This window comes from Dermacentor variabilis, chromosome 1 (genome assembly GCF_050947875.1).
Source record: "Dermacentor variabilis isolate Ectoservices chromosome 1, ASM5094787v1, whole genome shotgun sequence".
Classification (NCBI taxonomy): Eukaryota; Metazoa; Arthropoda; class Arachnida; order Ixodida; family Ixodidae; genus Dermacentor; species Dermacentor variabilis.
Genome location: NC_134568.1, coordinates 91,211,209 through 91,223,971, shown reverse-complemented (window position 1 = coordinate 91,223,971; position 12,763 = coordinate 91,211,209). Strand labels below are relative to the sequence as shown.

The window sequence follows — 12,763 nt, the reverse complement described above, 5'->3', positions numbered from 1 at the left end:
AGTTAAAGCTTGGTTGTCCGTAAACAAGTCAAAGTGTTGACCTTCGAGGTAAGGGCGAAAGTACCGCAGCGTCATGATGACGGCCAATGCCTCTTTTTCCGTGGTATTGTAGTTTCTTTCCGATTTGCTGAAGGTGTATGAGTAATATCCAGTTACATTCAGCTGGCGTCCAGTTGGTTTACTGGGATCTCGTTGATAGAGGACTGCGCCGGTTCCACAGAGGGATGCGTCAGTATACAACTCAAAAGGTTTATTGAAGTCTGGGAGTACCAAGACATGATCGGACGATATTGTCTTCACTAGTTCTTGATAAATGTCTTCGCATTCCTTACTCCAAATGAACGGGGCGTCTTTTTAGGTCAGTGCTGTCAAACACCTTGTGTTCGTGGCAAAGTCCTTGATGAAGGCCCTGAAATGTCCAGCTAGACCAAGGAAAACCATCAGAGTGCAAGTTACGAGGTTTCGTCTTGACTCTTCCTTCGTACTTTTTGTACGGCCGTCAAATGTCCTTCCTAGAAAAACCACTGATCTCTTGAAAAAATTCACTCTTCCTTAAATTGATCTTCAACTTTCCTTTTGCCAAAGCATTCAAAACTTGCGATAAATGCAGCTCATGTTCGTCTTTTGTTCGAGAGTAGACACTAATGTCGTCGACGTACACATTGCAGCATTTACCAGTCAGAGGTTTCAAAACGGTGTTCATCATTTTCTGGAACCATGCCCCTGAATTTTTCCACCCAATTGGCAACCTGTTTATATATATATATATATATATATATATATATATATATATATATATATATATATATATATATATATATATAAAATGGGGTCACGAAGGCGGTGTATTTTTTGTACTCTTCCTGGAGTGATATCTCCCAATACCCTTTACAAAGGTCAATTTTGAAAACCAGTGACATCCCCCTGTTTCATTAAAAAGGTCATCAATGCGGGGCATGGGAAACGGAAACAGATCTGTTTGTTTATTAATCATATGATAATCAGTACAAAGCCTGAATGTTACATCTTCCTTTAGCATCATTATAATGGGAGAAGCATATGCCGACGTTGACGGTCTTATAATTCCCGCTGCAATCATCTGCTGCAGTTCCTTTTTCAACCACATCTTTTTCTCGTGTGATAGACTGTAAGGTTTCTTACGGACAACAGCTGTGTCTCTTAATTTAAATGACACTTCAATAAACGACGTTGCAGGAGGGTAAGACCCGATGCATACCAGTTCTGGGTAAGTACTGGGAACATCCTCTGACGTTTTCACAACTCATTTCCGCTTGTTCCACTATTATCTTCATCTCGCGCGTTATCGATAGTCAGTTCGTCCTGCCATGAGATGTAGATCCTCAAAAGCTTCATAACTGGCCTTAACAATATGAACATGAACTCGGCGTCGTTCATTACTATTGCTTCAATAGGGATAGTGGCACCTTTAAATTCAACTGGAATTGTCGCCCAGTTCTCTAGGAGCCTTGGTTTTCCATCATAACTACGGACCTCAATAATCTTGTCTTTGCAGGTTTGACTTCTCTCTACCAAACCTGAATTTATCAAGCTCACGGATGCGCGTGTATCCACAAGAACATCTACCTCCTTTCTATTTACTATAATTGACGCACGAAGAATGTTGTTCTTTATCAGATACAGTGGCATGTTTTTCAGGCAATTCGGGCCGCTGAGATGCTCCATGTGTGGGTATATTCGGCGTTTCCACATTCGGACGTTTCGGCCTATGTAGTGCATTGGTGGAGTTGCACGATAGCTATTGGGCTGCCTGATGGCGATGCTTCCACGCTGACTATACCGCATAATGGGGTTTCTACAACAATGTCTTTTAGACAGTAAAGAATGTCTTATGCAGTCTTGACTTGCCGAGCTTGCAATTGTGTTTGGCACTCTTTACTCATACCAATCAACAGAAGAGGCACGACTGATGTTTCTGGTAAATTAGCATCGGTGAGTTGAAGTAGTCTCCTTTTTTCAAAATAGCCGTCACGAACACTACAAGTAGTGTGCTTATAAGCTATTGCCTTATCCCACTGTTGCAATACATTTAAGGAAAAACAGTACAACAGTCTCTTCTTCCATTCAGTCCACTCGTCACTAACGTGTTCCAGAAGTTGAAATTCGTGCCACTACCTTGCAGTGCCATACAGAAAGAAGCGTAAGTTAAATATCTTGTCTTCGTCAGTCACCCACTAATTCTGTACATTTATTTAGTTAGTTACCAAATTGATTAATTGATTAATTTATATGTATGTATGTGTGTATGTATGTATGTATGTATGTATGTATGTATGTATGTATGTATGTATGTATGTATGTATGTATGTATGTATGTATGTATGTATGTATGTATGTATGTATGTATGTATGTATGTATGTATGTATGTATGTTTATTGTACTTTACAGGCCCATTAACTTAGGGCATTGAGTAAGGGGGTACGACGCAAAATGTTACCAAGAGAGCAAATAACAGTGGTTACATTATCAGACAAAAACAGACGTATATATAGAAAAGGAACGATTCCTGTGCTTACATTTGAAAACATTGAACTATACAAGTCAGCAGAGAAGATAAACATAGGAAGTAACTCGCGAACATCATTATACATTATTAGCGAAAAAAGCAATTGCGGTTTTTCACGAAAGGCATCACGATTTGATAAAGAGACAACGTTATCAGGAAGGCTGTTCCAGATTTTTATGGCACGAGGCATTGCTGATGAGCAAAATGACCGCATGTTACCGAAGGTGCGCGAGATCCTATGATTATTGCTAGGCGACTAGACATGCGCTTGGAAGCTTGGATGAGTAGTAAATGGGGCCGATTGTGATGAATGTATTTATATAAAAGGCAAAAGATTTATTGTGCGTCGAATTTTTAACTGCCGGAGGGAAATATCCCGTCCTATCCATATTACACTACAAATCCTGTCGTAGTTACGGCCATGTAACGTGCTGCTCTACTTTAGATTGATTCCAGCATGTAATTGAAGTACTTTTAATGCGGAGACCTAATAGAAGAAGCAAATTCTAATTGTGAGTGAACAAAAGTTTGGTATGCAAATCTGCAAACAAGCTGGGGAATTTTGCAAGTTTCGACGCAAATAACCCAAAGGTTTGGAAGCTTTCGCGCACATATACGTTATGTGACCATTCCAGGAAAAAGCAGGCGTAAGATTAAATACAAGGTACTTATACGATAATTCCGGAAGGATAATTGTTTTATTTATAGTATTGGAGAAGTTAGAGTTCGAACATTTGGGCGAGAACGACATGACCTTACATTTGTCAGAACTCAGGGTCATCTGCCATGTACTGCCCCAGCGACTTACAAGGTCAAGGTCGTTCTGCAAGATTAAATGGTCGTGGGTATATTTATTGCACGATATATAAGGCAGTCAGCGAAACGTTTTATTTGGGATGATAACTTAGTGGGTATGTCCTTAATGAAAATGAGGAAAAGCAGAGGGCGAAGGACGCTGCTTTGCATGCTTTAGAAAGACGTGAGGTTGCAGGTTGTCATTCATGGTTTGAAAAAATATCCATGACGCAAAGTTTGTAATCAGCGTATCGCCATTTCATTTTTTGTTTTCATTCTGTTCGTATTTTGGCAAACAGTAATTTTCACCATAAACACGAACCCCATCCTCCCTGGTACCGGTTTTTCTTCCCGGCAAAGGCGGCAATATTATTATGGATGCATTAACCACATCGCTGTAATTGAGCTGGGTGGGCTCACTCATGCAGCGTAAGCAAACTTTTAAAAAGAATAGGCCCTTCTTCGTATTCTTACAACTTTCCCATAACTGGACTGGAATACTTTATTCTGGACCTGCGCGCGTCCTGCTTAGCGTAGCGGGCGTCTCCCACGTAGCCAATATTCAGCTGGCGGAAACGGGCCTATCTACTGCGTCATTAAATGGAAAAATTGACGTTTACCGGTGTCCGACCAAACGTGACCTAGGAAAAGTGGCAGCGCAAGGCTTTCTTGTTTGTAACAGTCCGAAAAGAGGCTGTATCTCAAACGTGAAATGACTGTTATGTGAAGGTGTACGCGGTCCGTCTCACTCGCAACACGCTCAAACTTTCCGCCCAGTAGGCGTAGCTGGCGGCCATCTATTCACTTTGTGCCTAGGTATCTTAATTGAATAAGAATGCATATCATAAAAATTTTATGCGAGTAAACTTTAAGCTTGCGCGATTATATTTGCATTGAATTTATTTAGTACTGCAGTGCAATCGATTGCAACTGCGTACGGGCATCATTGGCGCTATCGCTGGCGCATCACGTTTGTTTGGTCTGTTCACGTGAGTCACTTTTGTGTCGTCCGTGGTGTAGGTGTTCTGTGGTGTTATCGTCAGTCTTTGCCGTTTTTCGCGTGTTTGTTGATTGATTGTTTACTGCTCGCATCGACTCTAACAGCATAAAAGTGAATATTATACCAATCCGTTGTATTTGGGCTTTTGACGTTTCAACAGTGCCCTTGGCATTTAATTGGGTACGTTGCGTTCAACGCAGGTTAAACTTTTCGCGCAATCCTCTTTTTACTGGTTTGCTTTCGTTTCTTATCTGGGACTTTGTCCGCATTGTTTATTTCGTTTTAAAACGGCGCTGTTAACATCGTCAAGCAAGCGTTCATACTTAATGAACTTGTGGACTTCGTGCTGCTGTGTAGTGCAGTGACCGCATTCAAGAACTAAAGCTACCGATATTGGGTATAGCTTGTCCATTATACCGATAAATATCTTGCTTTAAAATTTTTGCACTGGATATGCATACTGCATATCAAAGCTCACGTCATCTGGCTTTATCCTCCTTTCTTTACAGGCATGTAATTGCAGATAAAAACTGCATACCTGAATGGATCGATTCCAGGCAGCCGGAAAAGATGACCTTCCCAAACGGCCATCCCGTCTGACTTACCGAAAGGAAAGAATTAAAGGCGGCACGAAAAAGAGTCAAAGTCTTCCTGTTATAAAAACGCCTCTTGAGGAGCTCCGTCTAGTACACAACAACTCTGTTACAGCTTCGCTAACACACGGAAGCGCAAGCTCGTCGTCAGATGACGAAGCCTTTGAGCTTGCACCCCGCTCTTTGGCAGAAAAGAACTGCTCTTCCGACACACAGGCACCATCGTCGACACCTAAGATGGAATTGGTTCGTCTTTCTAGTCTTGTCAAGTGCCCATCGTCCACCAGCTTGAATCGACCTCTTAGTTTTGCAACGGAACAACTGCTACGCCAGACCAGTTGCGTGAGCACAGGCAGCCTCAAGTCCCTCAGTTGTGGAACTAATGGTAGTTATGTGAACAAACCTCATCAGCTGCCTGCCCTAGCAAAAACCGAGTCATCGACAGTATCAACACGCTGTGTTACTGAGGTGAAGAAGCTGCATCATTCTTGGACAGTTACAGGAATGTCAGAATTTCAGGACAGTGTTGACTTTCCCCCGGATCAGCCAAGTGTTCTACCCAAAATTACAACTAAGGATGCTCGCCTGAGGTTTGTGTCCTACACTAAATTTTCAGATTTGCTTTAGATTGCGGAAAAACGGGTTGCTTTAGTAGTAACTATGCCGTGTTTGTTCTGCTATGCTGAAGTCCGCATGTGATCAGTTGTCATGCTTGTGCACAGATAAATTTAGACTTTCTCTTTAATAATGATAAATTATTTAAGTGTCTGAATACATGTTATAGGCACTTGCTTCTCTGTGAAGCCATTTTTTTTTTTTTTTTTGTGAGTGGGAGGACTGGCCATTCAGTGTAAAGGTGCCTTCACAGTGCCAATAAAAAAATCATTATGCCCTGGTTCTATCTAGTGCAACTATTGTACATTGCAGCAGCAGGTGTCATGTATGATGTCATATTCAACATGCAGTCTCTCTTTAGTTGTCCTTTTCCAGTTAACTTTTATTCAAGGCTTGAAACAATCAAATAGTTGCACAAGACTTGTAGCTTCTTTTTCAAAGAAACAAACATAATCCTGTTGTACTCATTGTGGCCAAGTTTATTTTGTTAAATGAAATTTGATTGACAAGAATAATAATGTTGTGTTTAGTTTGTGGATTGTAGTTAACTGTATTTAGTTTAATGTATTGCATATGTATCTTAAAATCTTTTGGCAACAGCATTGCTGTCCTTTATATCATGCCGTTCTCATTGCCACTTTTTTACAATCGGTGTGTTAGTATGTGTGCTTTACCAGCAGCCCCTCTGTGTAAATGTAGAAATGTACATGTATTGGAATTACCTTTATAAAGACTTGTGAATGGTGGCTGTCGCAGCAAAAATATTGACACAAGCTATAGCAAAAATGCAAATTATTCACTGTCTGAAAGTTGCTGTCTTGCTGCATCTCCAGGAGCTACTTGGTTGGAAACGTCAGTGGCAAGGGTTCACTGCTTGGTGAAGAAGAACTAAATCGTTACTTTCCTGACAGAAAGGTCAATGTATTTGTGGCTACATGGAACATGAATGGATTGGTAAGTTCATACAGTTCTTTTTTTTTCACTTTGTGAACAGAGAACTTGTATTTCTGTGCAAAACTGTCATTTGTGGTTCAGAGATCATTGAAATTCTATTGCTGTGTTCCATTTGTTGGGGTTGCTTTCAATCCAAATTTTTTAAAATTGTGGATGTTCTAGCAATCCCTTTCAAGCAGTTGAGTTGTGTTACTTTTAAAACATCTTTTGTGCAATGCATGGTGTGTTATACTAGTAAATCTGTGAAAATCCTTAGAAGAACTCCTACAGAAATGTTTTGCAAATAGTTACAGAAGAATAGCAACATTTATTTGCTTGGTTATTGAAACGTTTTGTAATTACAGAAACCTTGTTTTTAGAGCTTGAGTATTAATAAATTTAGGAAATCTCAAGCAAGGGCATCTGGTCACTGTACAGATAAAGGATGTGCTTCTGTCTTCTGCCACAGCCGCTGCATGTAAGGGTGTTCATATGATTGGGCTTCTAGAATATTTAATAGGTTTTCATGGTCATGGAAGAAACTAACACCAAAATGGAATATCTTCTAAAGATTTTGTGTCGAGCAACTGTCTTGATGCTTGTTGCTGATATATTGTTTTTCTAATAAAAAAAATTTGCCTTTGCATATTACTGTTATGGAGGACTTCATGCATAACTAACTTCCTAAGTGCTGCCATGTGAGAAGAGCTGTAGTAAACCACAATTTTTTGCAGGCACTCAGATAAAAGTAATATTTTCATTCACTTCAGTAAAAATAACTTAGTAAAGTATATATGCATTTGAATCCTGTGTATTATTTATTTTGCAAGGTAATGAGCAAACTGGAACTCTTCAAAATATTCTAAGGGGTGATTCCACGAAAGATCGAACATGCTTGTCCGCTTGATATTTTTATTCTGGCCGTTTTTTTTTCTTTTCTTCTTCTTTTTTTTTGCCATGTAGAAATATTCAAACTGTACGGAACCGAAGATTTTATTCCCGAAAAGCATTCCCAGCAAACCCAAAAAATATTTGAAGGTGGCAGCGCGAGTCCTATTGCTTACCACAATATTTTCATATTTCACTGCCGAATTAAATTCAAACAAAAAACGTCTTAAAAAATTACTGCTCATTTTAATACACTTCACAGTAAATTAGTTCCATGCATTTTTTTTATGCTGTCCACAAACGAAAAAAATGTAACAAAAATTCCAAATATGGCCCAAATTCGAAAAGTTTTGTAACTTGTTGCATCTTGCCATGTTTTCTATTTCACACAGAAACTTAAAAAAAAGTGTCAAACATAGAATGTTCTCTGCAAAATTTATGCAGAATATCTTCCTTTGTGAAGCACAAGAGAAAAAAAAAAGTTAGATAAGTCCTTTCAATAACACTCATTTTCAAAAAATAAAATAAAAATGAAACCCTGATTCCAGTTTTTGCAAAAATTTTGGATGAAAGTCTGCTTATGTCTGGCAAAACGTGGGTGTGATAATGTTTCCTCATTTGCTTTATTCACAAAATATAACGGGTCAAAGTGGCCCATGTTGAGCGTGCTTGCTACAGTACCTTTGCTGGTTGTCTGTCAGTTTGCATTATATGCAAATCTAGTTCTAATTTCTTTGCAGCTTCAGAACTTCGCTCTGGCAGCTTGTTCTCAACGAAAATGTATTGTCAGGTTTTATTTGTGTCTAGTTGTGCGGGGGTGAGGAGCTGCCGGTCTCTAAAGTGCTAATGCGTACTGATTTTGCAGCATAGAACTTTTGTGGGCATTGCACTTACCTCTATTATTCGTTTGTCAGCAGCATGCGAGACACTGCGAGTGCATGTTGTGGCTGACTTTGCCAACCCGCCTGGTGCACACAGTAAATCGCCTGTAAGCAGCGCCAAGGCAGGCTAATCCGTAAGCAACGGAGTGCTTCCATAATCAGCAGGTGCGCCATTATGGAGGTGCTGCTTCACTGCCTGCTTTGCATCCCCCACTTGCAATGGATACTAGAACTTCCTTCGGCACCACTGCGTGTAACAAGCACTGTGCCTGCGGTTCGTCCACTGCTGCATCCTTGGCAACTGCCCCATCGTATGGGCCAACGGAATTATTCCCAGTGAACCCATGGTTATAACTGTGACTCCATGTCTTATCACATTGTTAATGAGCGTAGTAGAGAAACATTTAGAGCAACTCTACAGCTTTGATTGCACCCTGTTAATGTGTTCCTGCCAGCTATGACGACATTTCTTTTCTTCCAAGTGCCTTTGCATTAGTTGTAAATATAGCTTAATTGATCTTATGAGAGTAGTGTGAAAAGATTGCATTTTGTGTGCAAATGGCACTGTCTGTTATTCGCACCAAGGTTGCCCTTGCGTGCACAATATTTGCCCCAAAGCCTGACATAACTATGATCTTACGGAAAGGGAAAATGGACCGAGATTGAAAGCATCGTGGCGGCAAAAATACACTCAACTTTAACGCTGCATACGGCAGCGTCAGTACACCTGAACCATCTGTGACAGAATGTCGTGTATGCTTTGCCTGGTTAAAAAGCTTGGAAGAAAGTGTACGAAGCTTCAAGGTCCTATCGAGAGCGCCTCTGTCTCTTAATCATTGTGCCAGCAGAAGTTGAAAACAAACGCATCCAAGAGGCAATCTCAGCTTTCGCAATGTACATGGTCAGAAAGGCCTGAAATTGGTGCGAGAAGCATGGAATGTGGTCAGATTTTGATCCGTACACAAGGTCACGGTTAAGCCCATTGGATGTACAAGCTGCCCTTGACTGCTTCACCAAGGACCAACTTGGGTGCTCTTGGCAGAGCCCAAACAAGAAGGACGTTGTGTCAGTCATCACGAACAGTCAGAAAGACTACGTCTGAAAGCAGTTTATGACACGCTATCCGCGAGACGTTCCAGATGTTCAAAGCAGCTCACTCCGAAAGTGCCACCGCCCTGCGTGCAAAATGGGTGCTGCTTGTACCGCAACAAGAGGTTTGCGTTTGCGTTTATTGCACTAATGCCAACCTTTGTGTCTTTGTGCTTGAGAACTTAACCGGCATAGAAATTTCATTGGAAGGCGTGAAAGTGTTGTGCCTTCGCGGCTCCCCAACCCCAGATTGCATGTTAGGTGAATGCGAGTGCTGCCTATGGAGTGAAAGTCTCACTTTGGCCAGTCTGGAAATGGTCGGTGAGGATGAGGTCACATTTTCTGCTTGGGAAAGTGGTCCCTTGATCAAGAAGAAGTCGTCTCCAACCCTTTCTGTGAAAGAGCTCGGCAAATGGGTGACCAAATAGATTCCTCATGAATACATGCGCTGCACTCAAGCCGCGGCTATTCACGAGGCAAAGTGCGAGCGGCACGGAAGCATTGTTCTGCATTTTGATTTTGAAGAAAACTGGTCTGTCCTTCTCTCAAATGAAACACAATCGTACCACTGGCACGAGAAACAAATCTCCATTTTCACCTGTGCCACCATGACAAGGAAAGCAACATGCAGCTTGGCTGTCATAAGCGACGACATGCATTACGACGCAGCACATGCCTACTACGCCCTAGGTAGAGTGCACAAAGTGTTAGATGAAAAAGCACCCATCTAATGTCCCGTAACATACGTCAGCGATGGTGCAGCGAGCCATTTTAAAATAAGTATCAGCTGTACAAGTTGTGCCACTCCAAGTATACATCCATGAGGTGGATATTTTCTGCTACTGGGCATGGGAAGAACGCCTGTGACGGTGTGGGTGGACTCCTTAAGCACCAAGCTCCCCTGCGCAACCTAAGTGGTTCGGAAGCGCTGCCTCCATTGAATTGGCACATGAGATGGTCTCCCAACTTAGCGGCAGCATCGAGAATGTGGCCCTGCTTCATGCGCTTGCTGCAGCCATTGAGAAGCATTGTCAGCAGAAATCAGTGGAGTGAAAGTCAGTGTCGCGTGTGCCAGGAATTCAGCCTTGGCATGAGAAGATGTGTGCGCGCGATCAGTCAAGCGGACATGCGCTGTCCGTTGCGAGAATTGCCGCTAGCCAACTGGTGGTGATTGAACCCTTTTAAATGCTAACTGCAAAGGACATGCAATAAATTCATTCGAACACCATAAGTAGTGTTGAGTTTGTTCTCCCTTGCGTCCCAGAAAACAAAGTAGAAAACATATTCTCTGTTCTTGCCACAATAAAAAGCTCCTTCATTTATGGCAACCGTTACCTTTTCTTTTTTAAAAAGAGCGTAAATGTTAACAAACCGGAACATGTCATCGCGGCACTAAAGCCAGCATGCTCAAGATGGGCCATGTTGGCCCATTATATCTTGTGAATAAAGCAAATGAGGAAACATATCGCACCCACATTCTGCCCGACATAAGCAGACTTCCATCCAAAATTTTTGCAAAAATTGGAACTGCAGTTTTTTATTTCTTGAAAAGGAGTTTTTTTGAAAAAGCTTGTTCATTTAACTATTTTTTTATTCTCTTGTGTTTCACGTAGGAAGATAATGTTTTGCATAAACATTGCAAAGAGAACATTCTAAGTACATGGAACTAATTTACTGAGAAGTGTATTAAAATGAGCAGAAAAGTTTTTCGACACGACGTTTATAGTTTGCGTTCAATTCAGCTGTGAAATCAGAAAATATTGTGGTAAGCGAAAGGAGGATGCTCGCACTGCCACCTTCAAATATTTTTTGGGCTTGCTGAGAACACTTTCCAAGAATAAAATTTTCAGTTCCGTGCAGTTTGAATATTCCTACACGACATATAACAAAAATGGACAAAACAAAAATATCAGGCAGACATGAATGTTTGATCTCTCGTGGAATCACCCTAAGGATCAATGCTTCCATAATTTTATTGTTCTGTAGTTTCAAAAGCATGAAGTAAAATCTTCTTCAGTCTAATTGTAAAAGAGCCTTTCAAGAAAAAAAATGTGTAGAAAGAGATTACTGTAGTGTTGATGGGTTTGGAGTGCCTCTTAATTGTTTGCTGGCCTACATGCCATTACACACAAAAACTCATTGAAGTATTGCAGTTTGCTTTTATGTAACTGCATGCCAGGGCCTGAATTCACAAATGTTCTTGATATAAGTGTCATTTGTGGTTGGCCAGTGCTGTAGCAGTTGTTTCATCGCATGAATTGCTGTACATTGCTGTAGGGCAGGTGGCCAAATGCTGGCCAATGAGGAAACACTTTTGTGTAAGAGAAGTTCTGTAAATATGAGCCCAGGTTTGTAGCCAGTACTAGCAAATTGGTGTTAGGCTACATAGGTGATTTGTGCAAGCACGTAGGTGGCAGTTGTTGTTTCTAGGAGCATCTGCAGTGTCTGGATCCAGCACCAGCACATATGAAGTTAGGCAATTTAGCAGGCATTTGCAAGAGTGCAACAGATGTTTTAGTTGAAGAGATTACAAAACAAGGCGCCAGCTCCGATGAGCAGTCAGATGTGAAAGATAGAGATAAGGTACCTGGCACAGGTGTCAAGCCAAGTGGTTCATTCGCTGGTGCCTGTGATGGAGCCAAAGACTCGCTGAACATACTATGAAAAACTATATTTGTACATGTAAGCTGCTACTGGATCTTCCGTAGGCAAAAATCAGATGTTTTCTTCATTTGCAGTAAATTTCTGATAACGTTATTGGAATGCTTTTCAATATAACAAGCTAATTTCGAGCACTTGTCAACTTCATTAGATAGGAGTCCAACTGTAGTACCTTGTTCATATGGGGAGTGTTTTTTCAAAGTGAGCCAAATCCAGAAACCAAAATTAAACTGAAACTGCTTGAATTCAAAACTGCACCTTCATATGCTTCATTTGGACAGTCAGGTATATAAAAATGAGCCAATATAAGCTGCAGAGACACATGACAAGAACTTGTTTTCAATAAATAATAAGCTAAATCCTTTGTGCCAATCAATATGAGCCAAATTCACTTATCTAGTTGTAGTGCTACAACAGCACCACGTGACTGCGCCAGCATGGCATGTGCTATTAGAATTCCCATGTGAGCACATTGTCAAGTTTTCCTTGTTTTTGCTGGTGAAATGGCCCCTGGCTATGGATTACAATGGCTATGAAGAAGTTGGCGACAGGTTGGCACCTAGACAGTGTCCTTCGAACGTACACTTATCGAAAAATATTATGGGGCTCGTGAGCAAGCGGTGTGGCTGTGCTACACGATGCACCAGTGCAGTTAGTGCAGCGGCGCAACAGTCCCTAGCTGCGCATCAAAGTAAACTTGCGCAGGCTTGAAGCATGACTTCATGTTGTCTGCTAAATTGTTGCCGACGGAGTCTGTGACAG

The 12,763-nt window shown here is 41.2% G+C and overlaps 1 protein-coding gene across 2 annotated transcripts in view; it reads left to right on the top strand.

Annotated features, from left to right (window-relative positions):
- The first annotated feature begins 4,291 nt into the window (after positions 1-4,291).
- The window catches only part of INPP5E (Inositol-3-phosphate synthase), a 34,367-nt gene continuing 25,895 nt past the window's right edge, over positions 4,292-12,763 (top strand). Inside the window, exons 1-3 of one of the 2 annotated variants that reach the window (XM_075691149.1) lie at positions 4,292-4,330; positions 4,851-5,524; positions 6,383-6,503. In XM_075691149.1, coding sequence (XP_075547264.1) covers positions 4,884-5,524; positions 6,383-6,503 — 762 coding nt within the window. In that variant the 5' untranslated portion in view covers positions 4,292-4,330; positions 4,851-4,883. The other variant, XM_075691148.1, reaches the window with a different exon arrangement.